A 22,581-nucleotide genomic window follows, 5' to 3' on the forward strand; every position below is an offset into this window, starting at 1 on the left:
TTTGGCAGATTCACATGTCGGTGATTTAATCAAGTATGAGAATTGTGCTCTTGATAATGGTCGGGATATGTGTATTCATCAATTTATCTTCGATCAAGTCACATCCCTAATTGGGGTTCGGTTTGGTCTTGGTTGAGCCTATTGAGTTTCAATTTCATAAATCTCAATGGTTTTGGTTCAATTTTACATCAGAAAAGGTAAAATAGTAAAAAAAAACAAGCAAGCCACTATCAAAGGGCTTCAATCTTTGAAATTCCTAAAGTTTATGTTTTATTTTCTAGGAAAAATTGTTGATGTTGAATTTTTCATTTTGTCTTCTTTTAACTTTGAAAAGGAAAGAAAAAGAAACACATGGCCAAATTGACACTAGTTAACCAATCAATATGAACAATGAGCTAATGGCCCCAAAATGATGAGAAATTTGACTTATATCAGTTGGTTTCAGCTGAAACTCAGTTTTAATGGTAAGTTTTGGCAATCAGTTTTGGCTAGTTCTGCTGAGATTGATCAGTTTCAGCTGTATCTCATCCAACTGATTATGAGATTCAAGCTCAAATTCACATACCAAAACTCATAATCTTGTAAATCTCCTCGGAGGTGGCTCAAAATATACTCCTTCAAAAGTAGTTTCTCTTTCCTCAAAAATTCCAAAGTCTCCTTGTGGTTGTTTTTGGGGGGGGGGGGGGGGGTTGCGGGTCTCTCAAATTTTGTTGGAATTAAAAGCTCAACTATTTCCAGTGCTGTTAAAAATTGCAAAAAGGTCCATGCAAGGTATGTTGTCTTGGTATTAGACCTCGTACCGGTGCCACCTTGTTACTGTGTCGGTACAATTAGTATGGAGGCCGATTCAATGTACCAAGTGTCGGTACACCCTCTGTATCACGTACTGGTATGGTACTGTATGTCCTATACCATCTTGTGCAGTATGGTATGGCGTACATTAGGTCTATGTTTAGCCTTTTGAGGATTTTTCTTGAGGGCCATGATTTACTCTACATGAATCAAGGGTACCTCTTGGTAATTCATCTTCTCCAGTTCAGTATTAAGGAAATTCATTCTTTTCTCATACTTAGACTTTTGAATAAAATTAATAAATTTTAAATATCATCGTTTTCTTAACTTTCTTGTTTTAATTTCCGGTGTTTCTTTGCCGATAAAATATATTAAAGTAATCACAAAGAAATTTTGAAGAATTTTTCTTCCTTTGCTACTTGTCTAATATTTAGGTGGATAAACATCCACTTATTTAGTTGTACTTGCAAATAATACATGGTAGATGATGTTTACCCTTGGAAAGCTTTAAAATTACTTAAGGTGTTATGATATGAGTCAAAACACCTTCTTTTAACTCAAAAAGGTTAAAAAACAACCTAGAATTGACATAGCAGACCCATATATACTTGAAATAATGAAGCAATCAAAAAATGATCCCAAATGACACTAACCAAATGATCACTTTGTTTACCATGTATAACCAATTTGGGTCTAATTTAATAGTAACTAGTTGATACCATCGAAACTAAAGGAAACTAGTGTTAACCTCAAAAGTTTGCACAGGTGCCAAGTGTCCGAGTGTTCTCGAGTGCCGTAAACAAGAGCCTCCAAAAATTTGGGGTTGGGAGATGGCATATATATGTGTACAAAGGCGCACATCTATGTAATGTAAACCATCATTTTTATGCTCATACGAAAAATAGATTGAAAAGGGAAGAAGTTTTAATTTATTTGTTAGGTTCATTTAAGGTAATCTAAGATGTGTTAAAATACTTAAATTAATAACTAACTGTGATAACTTTAGACTAAAGATATAATAACATTTCGTTTAAAGTGTTCATAATTGTGATAACTTTAAATTAAAAATATAACAGCATTTCCTTGAAATATCTAGCCAATGTTTGCCATACTACTCTGAACCGCCCAGTTCGGGGTGTACCATACCATACAGGGTCAGAACCATTATGAAAACTTCAATTGGGTAGGTATAGGCCCCACATTGAACCATTCCGCCCCAAACCTAGGTGTGTATCATATCGTACCAACCGACACTGTCTGGTTTTGGGTGGCACCATAATAAAAAGTGACAAAAGGGGGTCTCGATATAGGATGTGTACGATAGCATACTGATCGTATGGTATGTCCATTGTGCCAAATGTTCGCAGCATGACACTTCAAAGTGGATGTTAGCTGGATAATTTCATGTCCTACCATGTTCAAGTGTCCAAAGTGCTGACACTTCCACAAACCTTAAAAATGGAGTGTCTAGGTAACATTATTAAAACTAGCTAAAACCTGAAACGGATGGTCAATTCTGGCTTGGTCAACTTATCTGTTCTAGCCAAAAAAATGAAACCTTTTTGTTATTAAGCATGACACCTCCTTTAAGGACCTCTCTAGTCATCTTTATTTGCTTAGATTTCTACATTGGTCATCCATGGTTCGGTTCCAAGATAAACTATGACCTAAAAATAGATATTAACATCCAAGCAGCACAAATCATTATAGCTATATACTGCAAGGCCAAGAACTCCTAATGAACATTCAACTACTTGAAACACTGAAAGTCAAGCATATATTTACTATGAAAGCCATACAAGCGAGTTGCCCATTTCTACTTGCATTTATTAAATGTTTTACATATAACTATCTGAAAAGCCAATCCTCCTATGATAACCATAAGCTGAACATTTCTCTGTTTTCTGAAATAGAATTCTTTAAAAGGCAACTCATGGAGCCACCCCCCCCCCCCCCCCTCCCCCCTCCCCCCTCCCCCCAAGCTACCTATCTAGACCTTCACAGGTCTAGCTGGCTGAATTTGGACTGTTAAATTATCAGACGTTAATCAGGTCAAGTTAAGGTGTTAGTTGATGAGATAGTCGGGTTTAGAACCATCATAGATCTTTCTTATTGGTGTCCCAACACCTATATAGCTATAATTTTGTTTATTTTTGGTTGGTTGTTTGTCATTTTGCGAAGTTCCTTGTTAAATTAATTTGAGTTATCATGCATGTTCTTTTAGGTGATAGATGATAATACACTAATATAGGTTATCTAGAAGTGTTTCACTTATGTTCCTTACTTTTCTTTACTTTTTGATTTATGTATGGCATTCTAGTTACTGTATGATTTTACATTTTTTTCCCTATTTTTCAAACATGCCATTTAGGTTCCTCTGTAGTCTCTTATGCTTGAGTACTATGTGGTCCCCTACCTGCTTACAAACTACAGAAACCTTTTAAACATTGATAAATACATCTGGTGGACTTGGACGAAACCATGTATTGCACATGACAAAGACCAACTTATGCAAGCACATACTTGAATTAGTCCCAATGGTGTCTCATTTCATCGAATTTGCTTGTTAGGATGAATGACAAAATTAAAATAGGGCTGGAAGTGCATCAATTAGATTAGGTGTGAATCATGCTACCCTTTACTCATCTTCTAGTATCAAGGCCAACATGACCTAAACCAGATGACCTGAACCACTATGTAATCAACTGGGCTAACCCAAACATGAGCCACTATGTGATCAACTGGGCTAACTCAAACCTGACTAGTTGACAAATGAAAGTAGGAAGAATAGGAAGAAGAGGAGGTGTATGAGATAAAGAAGTCATAGCTGGCCACAACAATGTAATGCCATGGGGGCAGGACCACAGGAGATGCAGAGATGATACATGAGGAAATGGGGGCGCTGAATAACTGCAAGGTAGGATGTTCGGGCTTTGACTGATCTGAGGTCATCGTTGATGAGGTGGTAATGTCAAGCATCACATGGTTACCACAAGATGGGACCAAGACTGGTGATGAGGCCAGGTTGAGGTGTTGGTGAAGATAAGGATGGGAGGGTGAGAGAAAAGGTAGAATGTGGAGATAGGGAAGAGGAAAGAAAGAAGTGGGGACAAAAGTGGTAAGATGGTATTCATAAGGCTAAAACCAGATCGGCATTAGTATATCCATATCCATATTTATTTTATTTAACAAATACAAATATGGATACCCGATCCATATTTATTTTGTTAGTTGGATGCATAAATTTATATCTATATTTATTTTAAATGAATACGGATACAAATCAGATACTGGAAATATGGATATAAATACTAATATAAGTCAGATAATTAAACTTTATGACCATAGAATCAAAGATATTACTAAACAATAAATCAAGTTAAAAGCATGTTAATGTGGTCATTTATTTTTCTTAAGAGTCCATGCATGCTGTATAAAATTAAATAGGGTTGCAAATAGAATTGAATATTTGGATACAGGCCGGGTAGTTATCTATTCATATCCAATATCTATTTTTTTTTGATATATATGGATATGGATATGAATACTAGTCGGATGCTCAAATTTCTATCCGTATTCAAATACATTCGAATACGAAAATGAATTCAAGCAGATATTAACCAATCCACTTTCAGCCCTAATGGCGGAGATCGATTTTTGGCTAGGGTTAGGTGTTTCTGTGTAATTATCTAAAAGAAAGATAATATAAATAATGTAACATAGAAATGAAGCTAGAATACTTCTTAAGCTTTTGGAATCAAGTGCTTCCTTGTGAAAATCCACATGTTGATCTGCAATTTCTAAATCGCCTAGAAATTTATTCTCATTTTTTTTGCAAGTCTTTTACCTATGTTTCAACAGTGCACAAAATGAATGGTGACAATATAGCTAGAGAGCAAAAATATATTATTGACTTGTTGATCTTGATCAACATAATTTGAAACATTTACGAGTTAAAATTTTGTTGATTTGGATACTCTAGACTACAAATCAAATTAAAACATAATATGATATTGAAAAATTGCCTATTTTGAATCCATTGGATGCATGAGTAAAAGACCTTATAGTAGGAGAATTTTTAGTTTCTAGCCAATTTAGATATAGATCATGATCGATAGTTTGGATTTTTATTTTGAGAGATATATCATTGATTTTTCATTAGGAAGTATTTGGGACCAAATCTTTAAAATCGTTCTAGCTTCACTTGTATAACATGTTTTTAGATATTAATAGATTCAATTTATATAGGATTCTGATTTAATTGGCCAATTTGCTCTCAAACAAATTGGAAACAACTTGCCAGTAGGTAAGTTTTGCTACTTTCTTACTTTGACTCATGTATCCAATTAGTTGGTTCAGGTAGCTCTGGTATGACTTAAGTTGGATAAATGGGTTTCAGTCAAATACTCTAGCCTTAATTGGAGATTATACACCAAGGCATGGTGCTTTCATCTATGTTACCTGGACACTCCACTTTTAAGTAGTCTAGAAGCGTCGACACATCTAGGCACTTGGTCATGGCAGGACACAATATGACACGATTGGATACTCCATTTTGAAGTCTCTTGTTGATGTTAGAAAAACGTGTCTTGAAACTTGGCACTTAAAAAATGTCATGTTGGGGACTCCTAGTTTTAAATACTGGACACTTCAAGCAAAGTGTCCTTGTACTTCTAATATGAAGTTATCAAAATTATACGGACATGTTAAGCAATGCATCATTATATTTTTAATACAAAGTTATTGTAATTATATGAACATGTCAAGTGAAATGTTATTATATTTTGAATATAAAGTTATTGTTGTTAATTATCATTTTAAGTAGCTTTGCACATCTTAAATGATTCTCCAAAATAAATTAGAAAAGTTGCAACCTCATGGCTATTCCATTAATTTATTGTTAAATAGCATCTACGATTCTAAATATTTCTCTTTTTTCTGGGTTAAGCATCAAAAGAACCAAGCATGTTATATACATAGACACACCCCATATATATAATATATAATATCATACATATATGTCCTGTGTCCCTGTGCCTAGATTTTTGTATGTTGCCATGTCCAATGGTTGTGGATATTAGGAAACTTTTTGGATATGTCAACTCTGCTTGTTTTCATCTCTGGCCCTTATAAATATCAATAATTGTACCCGAACTTGCTTGATACTTTACTACCATGGATTTCTATATTTGCTTTTTCCAGTTATCTCTTCTAGCGTTTTCCTTTTGCTATGCAATTTTAGCTTCTTTATTCAATTCATAATCTTAACCAGTATAATGATTTGTGGTCAGATAGATTGGTGATTTGCTGCAGATGGAGCTCTGTGTTCTTATGCTTAGCTGCCAGGCATTTGGATAGTAGATTGCAGTGGATCATTGTTTGACAGAGGCTGCAGAATTTCTAATTATTAGTTCTTCTTTGCGATATGGATAAGTTGCATCTCTTGTTCCCAATGGCAATATCATCTCAGATTTGCCTATCTACTCGAGCATTCAAACTTGTAATTCCTGTAGAGTGAGAAAAGTTAATTCTTTTTATCTAAAGGTATGGTCAAGTGATATACCATTTTCACATTTATTTCATCAATTAATTAGATGGCCTTATCAATCTCATTTAAACACTATCCAGATATGCAGGGATTTGAGAGAGGCACTGATAAAAGCTAGAGATCTCCAGCACAAACTCTAGCGGCTGTACAGATTTTGGGACAATTCTTAGTAAGTGTAGCCAGTATTACGGCACAAGGATGACTTGATCTGACACACACTGTTGACTAGCTACCTATAATGGTTAACTTGCCCAGTTTGGTACGAGGCAGTCAGTTTTGCAGGAATTAATATGGCTGCTCAATTCAGAAAATCGTGCTTGTAATTTTGCAGAGGATGAAATGCTGTTTTATGAAGAAATTCCTTACTCATTTTCTACTTGTACATAAATTAATTTGCGACTTTGTGTTTCTTATATCAGTCTCCACGGCCTGCAATTATATTGTCAGAACATCCTTGTACCAAATGGTCAGAGTACCTGTACATGTGAATCTTTTGATAAAGTTCTATTCAGATCTGAGCTTGGACTACGAGGACATGTAAGCATGTTAGATCCCCAACTATTGCAATCAATTGCTGAAGTTCCAGTAAGCACTTTGCCTGAACATTATCTATGAGCTAGTTAAATGTTCATTGGATAATCCTCAAATAGTTAATGCCAGAGACTAAATATAGGTCCTTAAAAATAAAAATTTAAAGAAACTCCTACTATCAAGCTAAAATAAGCAAGTATAAGAAACAGGTAAAGCTCCACATTTGATGCACAAAAAAAATATGTAGAAATACCAGAATTTAAGAACAACAGCTCAAAGCATCAATTCTTCTATAAATATTTGTTTCTAGTAGTCAGAGTGCATTTGCAGGTGCACATGGCTACTACCAAAGATTTTACGCATTCAAAAAAGACTAGCATATGCTAGATGTAATATGTCTTATGAAATTGTTAAGATTTGTTTGGTATTTTATGAATTACTGTGATTTTCCATTTTTTAGGTCATGGGACTCTTTCAATAGAATCATGGAGATTCCAAATAAATGGAAGTTTGTCCTTTGAATACTCAAAGGCCAGCTATGTTACGATCCCTTTTTTATGAGGTTTTGCATGATAGGAATTCATAAATTGGGAAATTTTGACATCGGTTATTTTATAAGGATGTTTGTTGCTTCTTTCCACATTGAAAATTGAAGTTGGCACCCTCTCTCCTCAGTGCTTCTGCTAGGAGAGGTTCTGAGTTTGTCTCAAGAAGGTGGCACTTCCACCACTCTTCAGGGAAAAAAGAAAAGCTTGAATCCTACTCTTAGCATGAAGGATACCATCTTCTCCTCTTTCTGAAAAAAAAAAGAAAGGATTTGAAATTGTCTTGCAAGCTAAAGACAAAAAAGGACTTGCACATTAGCTACTCGTAAGTCTGTCACGCGTGCAATCCGCCATTTTTCACAACTTATCAAAAGATTAATTATATTGCTTGCATCCTTTTGAAAGCTTTTGATGTCTCTATCTTTCATAAGTTTCGCTATCTTTTGGTCATCTGATAAATGTTTAAAACTTTAAATAATTCAATCCTGATCAATGATAGCAATTCACCTCCTTATAACTTTACCATGTTTAAAATTCTATGTATGTTCGTGATCATGATTTTTGCCTTTCATGGATACAATGCTTTTTAATTAATTTACTAATTTATAGATGGAAAATTTTCATTGGGAAATGCATCATGTTTTCTTTTGATAACATGCATTCCAATCGATGAAAGCTAAACCCCATGCCATACATTGTAAGCACAATAATGCTTGTAATTCTTAATTTAGAAAGATACCATAATACATTTGAAAGGTATAAATAGGAAAAGGCAGCATGCATATGTATAGAATTCATTAAATCCTACTAAATCCAGATAACATTATTTGTGAGTTGCAATGGTTCGGCAGATTCACGAGTCGGTGATTTAATCAAGTGTGAGAATTGTGCTCTTGATAATGGTCAGGATATATACATTCATCAATTTATCTTTGATCAACTCACATCCCTAATATGGATTTGGTTTGGACTTGGTTGAGCCTAATGAGTTTCGATTTCATAAATCTTAATGGTTTTGGTCCAAGTTTACATCAAAAAAGGTAAAATAATAAAAAAAAAACAAGCAAGCTACTGTCAAAGTGCTTCAATCTTTGAAATTCCTAAAGTTTATGTTTTATTTTCTAGGAAAAATTGTTGATGTTGAATTTTTCATTTTGTCTTTTTTTTAACTTTGAAAAGGAAAGAAAACGAAACACATGACCAAATTGACACTAGTTAACCAATCAATATGAACCAATGAGCTAATGGCCCCAAAAGGATGAGAAACTTGACTTATATCAGTTGGTTTCACCTAAAACTCAGTAAGTTTCGGCAATCAATTTTGGCCTAGTTATGCTGAGATTGACCAGTTTCAGCTGTATCTCATCCAACTGTTAATCATGGCTGAAGTTGTACTTTTGTGCAATTGTTATATTCTGATGGCATGATGTCTTCCTCTTCATACTCCCCTCTGCTCACACATCATTATCAATGTCATGATGTAACATTTGTTCCAAAGACAAGGGTAGGCCAGTAAAGTTGATTAAAAATAAAAAATCAAAAAAGAATTATTTATAAATAAGAATATCTCCAGCTATGAGCTAACAACCAACAGTTCACGACACCTACCACTCATTTTAGGCATTGTTTTGGTTCTGCTGCAAATAGGATTTTCTATTAAAACAATGCCAAGACAAATTAGCCTCATGGCATTTCTACCTATGCTGCAGTACTAGATCGCTCCACATCGCTGAGTTACTGTAAAATTAGAGAAATTAATGACATATTCTAAAATAATCGCCTCCAAAATGACATATCCTCATGAGGTATGCCTGCCATTGTCTGGCACATACACAACGGTCTCATGGAGAACTTGCTACTAAAAGGTGCTTACTCAATCTCCTCAGCTTAGAATAGTTTGGGGTTGAGAACATCTTTAACTGCCCATGGCTGAATGACTTGAAAGTTCTATAGTTTTAGTAAGGAAATTGATGAGAATCATTGCCGAAGTCCTAATCTCATTAGGATTTTTATTAGTTAGCCATTAATTTTAATAATTTGAGGATTCAGATACATGTTAAGTTAGATCGAGCCTTAAACTAAATATATTTGAGTTTATTTTTTTAGTTTGAATGGGGTATTAATATTTTTGTCTTTTAGCGGAAGATGTTGGTATTTTTGTTTGCAATGGTGAAGAGAGATATATCAAAATTTTTGAGATGAGGAAGAGAGGCATAATGGAGAAACTTTTAGACTTCTTTATGGGTTGAATGTCTTATTTCAATCTTTATTTTTTTCAAAATAAATTTGTTTTTTTCCTTCCAATTCTTTTTTAAAATAAATTTATTCTGAATTTTGTGCTGGCACGTTCGATCTCTTTCAGAAAAAAAAAAGAAAAAAAGCCGTTCTACTACAAAGAACTGAACTGGTGGAAGAAGAAGTGTGATGCCCGATTTCCATCCAAGCTAACTGGGAAAGTGCTTAGGAAATGGATGGTTTAAGAAGTCTCTTCTTCTTCACTAAATTATTGAGAACTAACACCCTCCTATAAAAGATTTTTGTCGAGTTGTAAACACTGTTGGAGAGAAACAACTAGAGCTTATCAAATGTCATTTAAATCATCTTCTTTAAATTTATTATTCTCTCTCACCGAGGCGGTAGCGGACAGCATTTAGAAAGTGTTTTCAGAGGGAAGGAGCCCCGGGCACAAAGATTTTTGCATCTAGTGTTTCCAACCGGAGAGGAGCCACTCCAAACACCACGTGAAGTCACGCATTGATTTGTGAGCAAGAGAGCAATGATGGAGGAGAAAACCTTTTGGCCACAGCTGTTTGGTCGTGTCGAACCCAATATAATAAATTCCATGACATAGTTTTAGACAAAGAGCCTTACAATAATGATCAACCCCTTCCTAACTTGTAAGGTTGCTTGTCTGGTTGTGATCATAGCACGTATCGCTCTACCTAATACTCTGCATTCAGCTATGAAAATAATCTGTTGAAAAGGCGATCTTTGATCATCCAGCTCTATTTGTTACTATTTCTCTCAAAACTAACTAATCACTAGATCATCTTCATTATATACAAAATCACTATGAAGTTGATCGCCATACTTCAGCTCCACTTCCTTCTCAATACACTTTAATCTGAACCTTAGATTATAGTACATATATATCAACTAATTCAATTACTTTTGTGTCTGGGGGTTTCTCTATGTACGGTAAATTAGGGCAAATGTTGACCTATTACACTCATATCACTAAATAAGACCGTCTATGAGAGAACCTGAATTGTTAATCTCTTGAGATTTTTGGATGATGACCTAAAGTAGAAGCAACATCATAAAATTATTAGATTTGTTATAATCGGTGCCCAAAATTTTTTTGTTCATGTTATCTTTGTTTGCCACAACTGTCCTCTCATGAAAACTTTGAGAATCCTCTCTAAAAATTTTAATTTATAAAACACAAAATATATGATATCTAAATTTTTAAGAGTTGACCCGTAAACATTGTGAATTATCTTAAACTTGTTTTTATTTTTACAGCACTTTATCTTTCGTTTTTGATACTTAGGAAGCCGACTCGTTAGAAGACTGGGTCGACTCGTTAAGTTGCTTTCGACTCTTCAACGAACTCGCTGCTTACTTCTTGGACTCGTTAGATACTGCGGTACTCCATCGCTGGAAAATCCACCACCACCCGAGAGGAAGCGCTGACTTTTGTCTTTTCGGCAAACTTTTCTTCCAAGTTCAACTCGAAAGTATCCCACAGTCACAGATTCACCGTGTGGAAAGCCATGGAGAAGGGGACCCAAACCAAATTTCCCACAGTGAAGTTGGGATCCCAGGGACTAGAGGTCAGCTCTTTTTCTTTCTCTAATCTCCCATCCCATGCTGCTACTACTGCGATGTTCTCTTCTCTCTTCTTCTTTTGGACAGTTCTTCGGAAAAAAGTTGTTAGCTTTCCGTCCTTTTTCAGGTATCCAGGTTGGGTTTCGGGTGCTGCGGTCTTACCGGAATCTTCAACGCGCCGGTGACCGACGAGTCCGGGATCTCCATCGTCCAGGATGCCTTCAACAAAGGGATCACCTTTTTCGACACCGCCGACGTTTACGGAGGTGGTAGCAACGAGATATTGGTCGGAAAGGTCTGAGCTTTTCTTCTTTTTTTTTTCCTGCCTCTCTCTATTTCTATCTCCGATGAAGGAACTAGATTTTGGGTTTTGGAATTAGAGCTGGAAATCTTGAATGCTTGCAGGCATTGAAGCAATTACCTCGAGAAAAGATCCAGTTAGCCACAAAATTTGGCATCGCCAAGTATGAGAATGATGTTCTCGAGATCAAGGGAGCGCCGGATTATGTGCGCGCATGCTGTGAGGCGAGCCTCCTGCGCTTGGGCGTGGAGTACATCGATCTCTACTATCAGCACCGGGTCGATCCGTCCGTTCCCATTGAAGATACTGTAAGCACCGGCTCTGAAATCTTGTGTCTTTTCTGCATGAGATTGCCCCTTTCTTTTTTGGAGGGGGGGATGATGATGATGATGAAAAAAATTGAACCAATTTTCTTGTGGGGGCTGCTTGATAGATGGGGGAGCTAAAGAAGTTGGTGGAAGAGGGAAAAGTGAAGTACGTCGGGCTGTCGGAGGCCAGCCCGGACACCATTCGGCGTGCCCATGCTGTGCATCCTATCACTGCTGTTCAGATGGAGTGGTCTCTCTGGACCCGCGATATCGAGGAGGAAATCGTCCCGCTCTGCAGGTCCAGTTTGGATTCTGCTCTTGAGCTTTTGTTTTTGTTTCTTCTTTTCGATATGCGTATTAGTTTTGCAGCAACATTGTTTAGCTTTGTTATTTGAAGTTTTGGTTACTGCACTGATCTGATATAACACTAACTCATTGGCATAATGCAAAATCATCATATCACAGGAAACGTAGAATTAACCGATTACTGGAATGCATTGCTCCATTCTGTAGTCTATGATCACCTGATAAAGCTGCAAAACAGAACAATATGTAAAAGGTTGCTAGTTTCTGTTGCTACCCATCTACATTATATAATTTTTTTAAGTATCTTTGTAAGATTTGCTCTCCTAGTGGTTCATGGTTAGCGCAGCATCGTTTTAACAACTAGAAGGAAAGGAAGCTTTTGGGTCGAGTATCAAGAAGACTTTTATATGTTGCAAGACTCCAACTTTAGGCATTTCCATTTAATTGTGCTTACGATCGAAATTATGGCAAGAAATGATACTCAAGACCAGCATTGGTTGTTTCAAATCGCAAGGATTGTCCTGTGGAGAAATGTGAATCTCGCATACCCAAAATTCCCCTTCTCAAGCTGACACTGGCCTGAAATTGCCATTCTCTATTTATATTCAGAGCCCCCATATTCTCACATGTCTTTACAGACCAAGTACACCAAGAAACTCCTGCAGATCTTCTTCAACAAGATAAGATTGTATGCATGTCCTTCATATTTTTAGCTAGAGTTATTTAAAATTTGAACAGCAAACTTACCAAAATACCTGCTTAAATCAATTACTAGAGAACCGATTGCTTCTATTCACAAAAGGAGTCTTATAATGCACTAATGACCACCCTTATGGATTTGATATCATGTGGAGAGGAGTGGACACTGCAAGCCAAAAAATCCTCTTCTCGATAAGTGCAGCACTAGGTTCGGGCTAGCTCTTGACCGCACATTAGATATAGAAGAAGGACAACCAGAACTCTCTGGGGCAAGAAAAGATTTTTCAATACTTGTAAGAGACTTAGATGATTACAAAGGCAACCTTATAACAATACATGCATCAACATGAAGACATGGAGCCTATTCTCTAGCTCTATTTCTCTTGCTATCTACAAGGTTGACATATGCAGCTACAATGTGGGTTTGTGGAGGTGTCATGGTTTCATGATAAAAGGAAGGCATTAAATGAAGTAGGTGGATGATGGAAAATAATGGTGGTAGTGGTAGAATTGAGTAACTTTAAATTTTAAATTTGGTGACATGGTAGATTACGGATGGAGGAGTAGGGCTTATGGTTAACATTTGTACGCCTCACACATGCAAGCTGGAATACTGTTAGATTTATTAAAGTGTATTTCTGGAAAGAATATATGGTCATTTTGGCAGGTTATTAGTTAGTTTACTTCATTCTCCTCATTTATGTGTTATCTATTTGATTCCTGAATGCCCATGTTTAACGATTTTAAACTATATGAAATTATTGTACAGCATGAATCTTGTTCTGGTAATTTGGCAGATTATGAGATATAAACACGTCTGGCACTTTTTGACAACCAGGAACCTTGGCATTGGAATAGTTACATATAGCCCTCTTGGCATTGGTTTTTTTGCTGGGAAAGCGAGTGTAGAAAGCTTGCCTGCTGAAAGTCTATTGGTATGATTTTGATTAGACTTTCTTTTCTTGAATTAGTGTTACTGTTATCTCAGTATGCTTTTATGCTTGAAGTCAGATCCTTCTATAGGAGGAGGGGCTTGCTTAGCCCATTACTTATCAATATTTTTTATTAGGCTTACCATCCAAGGTTCTCAGGAGATAACTTAGAGAAGAACAAGATTCTATATGCACGCTTGGCAAACTTGGCTGCAAAGCATCATTGTAGCACTGCTAACCTAGCTCTAGCTTGGCTTCTGCATCAAGGGAATGATGTTGTTCCTATCCCAGGTATTCTTTCTGTTCTTTGTAATCTAAAGTCAATCTTATAATGTATAAAGAAAGATGTTATCTATCGATTCAAGGAGGACATGACGTACCTTCTTGAGCTAGTTATTATCTGTTGGTACCAGCCTATATATTCAATAGGTTCCATGGAATCTCCTTTCTGACAATATTAGAATTTTAAATTACTTTTCAAATTTGTAAGATTCTGGCATTTGTTGGAAGCACGTAGCAATGACAAGTCCAAAATAATGCACACAAAAGCATATTTATCATTTATAGTGGTAGATTATATTTCTGAAATTAAGTAAATAATGGTATTTTTGGTCCCTAAATAGTTCTTTTTTTTTTTTTTTTTTTTTTGACATAGCATTGCATATATTTGAAAAATCAGTAGAGTACTGGAAAGAGAAAATGCTTGGGACAAAGTAAATGGTTCTTGAATTCTAACTGCACTAAAATGTACCTTGGAGTATTTGTAATAACTTTTATCACAATTCTGTTGAAAAATGATCAAATTTGGGAAGAAAAAGGAGTGTATATTATGTTGGAAAAGGGGTCGTGCAGCAGAGAGCATTGCAGCAGCTCGATCGTGAGCATGACCCCAGACAGCAGCAGATCTTGATCAGAAGTCCTGTCACAATAGGAACTCAAATTCCAGATAGTAAAGAACCCTACTGAAATCGAACTCCCGTGCTCCACGTAAGAAACGGAGTCTAAGTCAATCACCCATCGAGAGTGAACATGGTTGAGTGGCCTACTTGGCCAACACACTATTGGAGCTCTTTTTGCTGAGATTCAAAGATACAAATTATAAAACTACCACTTCATCCACTGCCTTTTCACCTAAAGGAGCATCATAGATGTCTTCAGCCTCAGAGAAGAGAAACTATAAGAGTAACAAACTAAATAATTAATTTATCAATTTGCGGTTTGGCTTTATGGATTCTTCTCCACTACTTGTTTCCAAATCCTTCTTTTAGACATCCATCCAAGTTGTCCCCCAGGCTTCCTCTGTTTTTTCATGATTCTCCAAGGATATATCTGAACGCTCAACTGTAGCTAGTTTTGTGGCACTGTTTCTCATGTCACATGTTATGACTTCAACGTCAAGACTTACTACGATTTGATAAGAATTAGATAGAGAAAATATATAGACAAAAGAAAAACAAACTATAAAAATTAGCAGGGTCACCACCAGCAGGACTGCATCCACAATCCATGACACCAAAAGAAGCAACGTCACATAATTGAAAGGAAACAAGCTATCCAGATTTTCCACTATTCTATTGTCATTTAGTGCATGTGTCGTTCAGTTGCTTCCAATCCAGTAGATGATGATGATTATCATCATCGTCATCATAATAATAATAATTGGAATAATACTCATAATCATAATCATAATCATAATCACCATAATGGTGACAGTAACGGTAATAGTAATAATAGTGATTTCAGAGAACTTGTTAAAATGAGTTTTCTTAGAAGGTATGCTTCCAAAAGTTCAAAGTGGAAGTCTTAAAACAACCAGCATATCCAAGAAACTCTAATCCAAAGGGAAATACTCCTGATTGTGAAGTTGAAGGGCAGCCTTGATCTGTTGCCTACTCAAAGCTGTTGGCTGAATTTTTTTCAGGTGACCTCCAATGGCTACCATCATCTTAATGTCAAGTTTGCCTTTCTTCAAATTTGAGATCAAATTTCTTGAGTACTTAATTAAGTAGCTTTAGAACACTATCGATGGCTATATTTATCTCTATCCTGAGCCCAACAACAGGCAATAACCATGACTTCCATAAATTGTTAATCCTAATTATTATCCATGAAAACCTCCAAAGTAAGGAGAATCCATGCATGTGCCTATTATCCCACTATAGAGGCTCTAGAAACATATACTACAACTTAAATAAGTGATGAGACAATAGGGAATTTTGGATGCATTTTTTTTAACAATGTCCTTTTCTAAGTTTCTTTTGAAGAAATGCTTGAAAATTTTCTTGCTTAACCCCCCAAAAAAAGGTGGTCAATAATATTAGTTGTCTTCATCATACATTTCTGCAGGCACTACCAAGATCAAGAACTTGGATGACAACATTGGCTCTCTAAAAGTCAAACTTACCAAAGAGGACTTGAAAGAAATTTCCACTGCTTTGCCGGCCAACGAAGTCGCAGGTCCTAGAACTGCTGGAGCTTTCTTGTCATATGTGTGGCAGTTAGCAAACACTCCTACAAAAGCTGATAATTTATCTTCTTAACATGTTCTTGCAATTCAGGCTTCTGAACTGTTGTCGATGAATATTGTGACCTGAAAGACTGATGTAATGGTGCCAAACATAGGAGCAACTTGATAACAATTCCATGATCTGTGATTTCGAACTTCAGTAAAATTAGATGGAAATTTGCCTCTTAGAATAATTTATTATTCGGTCAGGAGCAGCATAAGTCTTTCAATAGTGAGGTAGGTTTTAAATGCATATGATGTTGGGGTTTCAAGAGATCTGCAATCCTAAATCTCGTCTGAGGATCCTCAAACTGCATATTAAGTGGTAAGTGGGTGTCCTAGACCATCGGTCCAACGATGTCAATGATAAAGATTTGACTGTACGATAAATGCAAATAAAAATAAAAATTACTTTTATTTATGCAAAGTATCGATATTTTTGGTATGGTTGCTTATTTTATTTTATAAACACAAAAAACTTAAAAATCAATCTTGCTTCTAATATTTGATGGTGCTAGTGATGGTGGTGGTGGGACGGTTGATAGTGCTAAAAGGTGATACTACGTTTGCAACATTGATGGTGATGATGTTGATAGTGGCAATAATGATGGTAGTGGTGTTATTAGTGGTGATAACGGTAATAATAGTGGTGGTGACAACAATGGTGGATGCAGTGGTGACAATAGATGAAGGCAGTGTCGAAATGATAGAGGTTAGAGGTAGTTTCTAAAAGAAGTTTGTAAAAATCATTACATAGCAAACCAAAACCAACAATTATAGAATTCTTTATTAAATCAAATCTAAAGTTTTTAGAAAAAACATGAAAATCAATTTTATCCCAAGCAAGAACAAAAACTAAATTTCTGAAAAAAGGAACATAAAAGGTCCTATTTAAATCTAAGACAAATCCAGAATTCAAGACAATCCTGTAGCATCCAACTACTTTGACATGTGAATGTGCTTGATTTTCGGGGACAATGGATCATTCACTTTCAGTTGAAGACCTTGATAGGAAGCCATGCAAGCTGTTGGCAATGTGCACAGATGCACCAGAGTCAATCCATCATTTAGAATTTGAAATATTTATTAAATTGGATTCAAAACACATATAAGAGTAAAGGGTATCTTTCTTTTGCAGCCATTATTCATGCTTTATGCAGTTTTTCTTTAGATGTTCGTTCTTTCTGCAGAAGAAGCATTTACTAACTTTATTGCTGGCTTCACCTGATACCATAACTAATGTTTTTTTCTATTTTATTTGGGTGTACCTTTTTGTTTACCTGCACTTCTACTAACCTGATGTAAAGCAAAGTTCACATTCTCTATCTTCTCCTCTCTCAATCTCTCCTCCTCTTGCACATCTTTGATTAGTAGTTCATTAACTGTCTAATCCTTATTATGTGGATCATAGGAGACCATAAAGAGATCGTACTCAAATAGAAAAGAATTGAGAATAAAGTGGATTAAGAATACATCAGATATGGAAACCTTAATATTATTTAACTGCGCTGCAATATCTCTCATCTCCATAATGCATTCTATATATCAATTTTGCCTGTATATCTCATGAAGACTAATCTCGTCATTAGGGTGCGGGCTTTAGCCTTATCAGAGCTTATAAATTGCTGCTCCACAGCATCCAAAAATTGTGTGCCTTCTCACATGAAGAGATGGATCCTTTAATGTGCCTAGACATATTGGATTTCATTAGGAGCAAGCTGCGACAATCGCAATGCTTCTCCAAAAAAATCTACTATTTTGGTGTACTTTCATCCGCAAGTGGTGAAGGTTCATCCACTCGGAATGCTAGGTAAAAGTCAACACATTCTAATGTGGCGTTATTCCATTCCAAGAAATTTGATCCATTAAGAAAGAAAAGTTTCCTATGCTGCTATCAATGATTGTGAGAATTAATACTGCAAATAATACATGCTCATATTATCATCGATTAATGATACTAAATAACAATTAAACTTTATCCAAAGTAATTTAAATTTTTGCATATAACTTTGGCATGCAACTAGGTGCATCATTATGTCTCTCCTTTAGGCGAGTGTTATAACATGCTAGTGGCTAATCCGATTAATGATTTATCATCATCACTGTTGAACCTAACAAGACATGCACATTGGGTGCAAGCAAATACTACAATTTGGGTATGAAAGTGCCACTTGATCTAATGCACACTCCTACCATCTCAGTTGTCTCGAAGATGAAGATGCTCCTTTAGAAACGACTCAATATTTCAATAGCTTAGACGCAGTTATGATATTTTTAAAACTTTATTAGATTAATTATATTTATCCAAAACTATATATTATAGATAATTTCTAGTTTTTCATGCTCGAGGTCAATTTTGCGATCACACCGAGCAATCAAAATAAAATTTTTCATCCTTTATAAATAGTATCAATCAACTTTGCATACAAATCATAGCATGAATATATAAATAATTAATCATTAAGATCATGATATCATGCCTACAATATTTTATTTGCACGTAAACAAATTAAACAACACATTATTATTCAATCCAAATATGAGAGTAGCAGAAAATTTACAATGGCATATTTAAAGATTTTTATGCAATAAAACTATATGATAGAGACCATAACATAATTATCAGAGAACCACTATGTAAGAAAACTTCATTATAGGGATAAAATAATTATCCAAGGACCTTTGTGTAATAACTTTTATGACAGGGATCAAAATACTTCTTCAGGAACTCAAATGCAAATTTTCCTCTTTTTTTATTGAACTAATCAGATTTCATATTTTGGGTCGAAACCCAAAACTTGAAATTCGTTCCCTCTTTCTCCTTCCAACTTTCTTCCGAACATGAGCGAAGGCAAAAATGGAGGGCTCTGGCGACCCTCTCCCCTGTTTAATCTCCGCCAGTGGACCACCATTTCGTTCTCAATCGGCAGCCATCGGCCTGGATCATCGTCTCAACCGTCAATTTGCGGATGATCGGGAGGTTCCATGGGAAATCTATGGAGGAAAAGGGGGGTTTGCAGTGATCCTTTTCCACACGAGGGTTGGGTGACTTTTCGATAACCGGTGACAACGATCTTAGCTCCCCAATGATGGTCATCACGATCTTTAGCATGTCGGGGCCGGCTAGTGATCCTTTCCCTTAGATCAATAGATGAAGCATGGACTTGATCAATAAATGTTGGGTCCTACTGCTAGAGTAACTTATCATACCGATCATCCCGACCTTATTGGCCATTGATGAATTCTATCGAACGATCTCAGCTTTGATCAAGTCCATGCTTCATGATTTATTGATCAAGTTGTTTAGACTTGACCAATCCAAAGCTGTCAAACACCGTCATTTGGCCAATCGTCCTTTGAGTGTCTAAGATAAAAGAGGTAAGTAATCATGGTACTCTTTATTAGTTTTCAGATTTTCATATATTTTCATGCTTATGATTTATAAACAATATAAAAATAATATTAAATATTGATGATATTATATTTTTTTTAAAATTAAGGAATGCGCATATGATATTATAGAATTTATGATTTATCATGAAATAATGATTCCATGACTGTTATTTTTACTATTAAGGATTTAAGGATTATGAACTTAATAATATAATTTAATTCTTTTCAACCTATTTATTTATGTATGATTTAAGAGCATATATTTTGAGAAATTACAATTTAAGAAAATATGCTTTAATAACATATAAATTCAGAAAATATAATTTAAGAACTATAGCAAAAGGCACTTAGATTGCTATGTATGGCCCCTAAAAGTAGGGTAGATCGACATATGAAGTTAGTTCCATACGATCTTGTTAGTGGGTAATAGTAGTTGATACATGATCCTACCAGTAGATAATAGTAGTTGGTATATGATTTATCAGCGAATAATAGTAGTTGGCATATGACCCTGCCAATGGATAATAGTAGTTGGTATTTTATCAATTACAACCCTTTTAGGGATATCATAGTGACCTTAGCATTTAGTCTAAGAGAAGTAATTTGATCTATGGCATGGTTAAATGGTAAATGATTTATGATTTTATTTATGGAACCATGTATATGAAATATTGATGATTTATGCGTGCATGATTGGTTTTACAACTTGTTTTATCATGTGGTATTATGAAATATTCTATCCTGCAATAATTATTATTTTCTCTATATAATGTATTGATTCTTGCAAAAACTTATGCTTAATCTAGTAAGGTAATATAATGTTTACTTACCGGGCTGTGTAGTTATATCTTTTTTTTATTTTTTTTAGACAAATAGGATCACTAGGAATAAAGAATAGTCTAGACTTGGAATTCGTACTAGCAAAAGCTTGGAGATCTTGTAGTAGAGATTTTAGTCTTTATGTAATCATCACAAATATATCCCATCACCTTATTAGAAGCTTATTGTGAACAACAGTTTAGATCAAATTAAAACAACTAAAATAAATTCTGATGTATGTTAGTATGGGCTATATTTGGCTGGGCGCGATCGGATAAATTCCAGTAATATAAATTAAGACCTCTTTGCATCATTAAATGGAAAAAAAACAGAAAATGATATTTTTCAACCCATAAATGCATTCAACTATTTTAATCGACCACCATACATCACCGTGAACAAAAATCATATAAGGTAGGCATTATAGTATGTCATATAGGGTCGGACTCCTAATTTACCACGTTTCTCCTAGCACTTGTCTTAAAGAGGAAATCCAAGAGTTAAATAAGGAGAGAACTCCTACTAATGAAGCGAGTTAGTCCTGTAACATAAAACAAAAAAAATAAAAAAAAATGCACGTGCCAAGAGAGACCATTTGCATCTTATTTTTTGCTTATCAAGTCTCTCAATCTATCCTTTTTTTAACCAAGCCGTCTCTCCCATCTATGAGGTCTTCCTTTTTCTCTTGAATCTCTTTCTCCTCCTCCAAATCCTTCTTTTTTTTCAAGATCTTTGAAAGAATATGTATACATTTTCTTGTATTATACAAAATTATAAAATTGTGTACTGATACTGATGAACATCATATTCTGAAAAGTATGTATTGATTTATCTACAGGTATATATATTAACTTGCTAGATGTCTAATTTGCTTGGTGTGTATCATCTAACCATATCGAATGTAGTAGTAAAAAGTATGCTATGAAAACTGCATACCGATTTACCTAAAAGTATATACTTGATTACTACTAGTGTATATCAAAGAAGCTTGCAGTATGTATCAAAAAATCAACGAGTGTATACTAGCCAGCTATGTAGTAAATACTGGTGAACATTATATTTTAGAAACTATATATCAATTTACTTGAAGGTATATATCGGATTGCTAAATGACTAATTTGTTAAATATGTATTACTTATTCATATACTGTGCACCGGTGAATACTATGTTCTAAAAACTATGTATCGATTTATCTAAACGTATGTATTAGCTTGCTGGATGACTAATTTGTTTGGTGTGTATTATCCGATCATGTAGTATGTATCGGTAAAAAGCTTGTTTTGGAAAGATAGAAAAAAGATAATGTGACGTGTGACTTTCTTTTTTTTATTATTTTAATCATGAGACTAGCTAATCTGTTAGTAGCAGGAATTTTCGAATTTTGATTTTTTTTTTTTTTTTTAAGATGGGCACCAGAGGCAACGCAGAAAAATAGGAAGCCAGTTTCATATTAGGAAGCCCGTTTGATATTGATTTCTCGGTTGCCCACCCCATATAATTTCCGTTCCCATCGTCGCCAGCTGCTAGGCTAGACGATATAAATTCATGCAAGATTAAAAAAAATGGAAAAAAAGGAAAATTTCGTGAAGACGTCTAGATTCAATGCACGTTCGAGAGTCCAAAGTCCAGTCCTTGCGTCGACATTGAATGCACGTCCTAGAGCCCCAAGTCCAAACCCTTGCGTCCAGATTCAATGCACGTTCCACAGCCCAAAGTCCAAACCCTCGCGGGTCTAAGGTCACTCCCGGCTCCGCTAGATTTACTCCCGTCTCTCTAATTACAAATTTGGACCTAGCTAAAAAAAAAGGGCGTATCTTCAAATCAATAGAAACATTTTAGCCCCTGCTCCTAACGCCGTCCTATCATCTCCCAAACACCAAACAGTCTTTCGACCTCTTCTCCGGCAGCATAGGTGGTGGGACCCACCGTCAGTCTCATGTTCCTACCATACATATAAAGCGATATTGACGCGTCATCAAAAATCTAGGTGCTTGGTGTTTGAGTTAGCACAGCTGCTGAGCTGAGCCAGTTTTGGCTACGTATCTGAGGCTTGGCTTCTTCCTCCGCTG

General features: G+C 35.5%; 2 protein-coding genes across 4 annotated transcripts in view; both read left to right on the forward strand.

The window, feature by feature from the left end:
- Nucleotides 1–6,920, forward strand: part of LOC103712121 — a 31,236-nt gene extending 24,316 nt beyond the window's left edge. The window contains exons 9-10 of one of the 3 annotated variants that reach the window (XM_008798540.4): nucleotides 6,084–6,336; nucleotides 6,421–6,920. The gene's annotated coding sequence lies outside the window, so the exon portion shown is untranslated. The remainder of the gene's footprint in view (nucleotides 1–6,083; nucleotides 6,337–6,420) is intronic. The other 2 variants (XM_008798539.4, XM_008798541.4) reach the window with 2 other exon arrangements.
- A 4,128-nt stretch (nucleotides 6,921–11,048) lies between these two features.
- LOC103712119 (probable aldo-keto reductase 1) lies at nucleotides 11,049–16,493 on the forward strand. Its single transcript, XM_008798538.4, has 7 exons — nucleotides 11,049–11,252; nucleotides 11,375–11,542; nucleotides 11,653–11,856; nucleotides 11,982–12,154; nucleotides 13,700–13,796; nucleotides 13,931–14,084; nucleotides 16,140–16,493. The coding sequence occupies exons 1-7, from the start codon at nucleotides 11,193–11,195 to the stop codon at nucleotides 16,331–16,333; spliced, it is 1,050 nt and encodes a 349-aa protein (XP_008796760.1). The 5' UTR covers nucleotides 11,049–11,192; the 3' UTR covers nucleotides 16,334–16,493.
- The last annotated feature ends 6,088 nt before the right edge of the window (nucleotides 16,494–22,581 follow it).

Source organism: Phoenix dactylifera, chromosome 16 (genome assembly GCF_009389715.1).
Source record: "Phoenix dactylifera cultivar Barhee BC4 chromosome 16, palm_55x_up_171113_PBpolish2nd_filt_p, whole genome shotgun sequence".
In the NCBI taxonomy this organism is placed as follows: domain Eukaryota; kingdom Viridiplantae; phylum Streptophyta; class Magnoliopsida; order Arecales; family Arecaceae; genus Phoenix; species Phoenix dactylifera.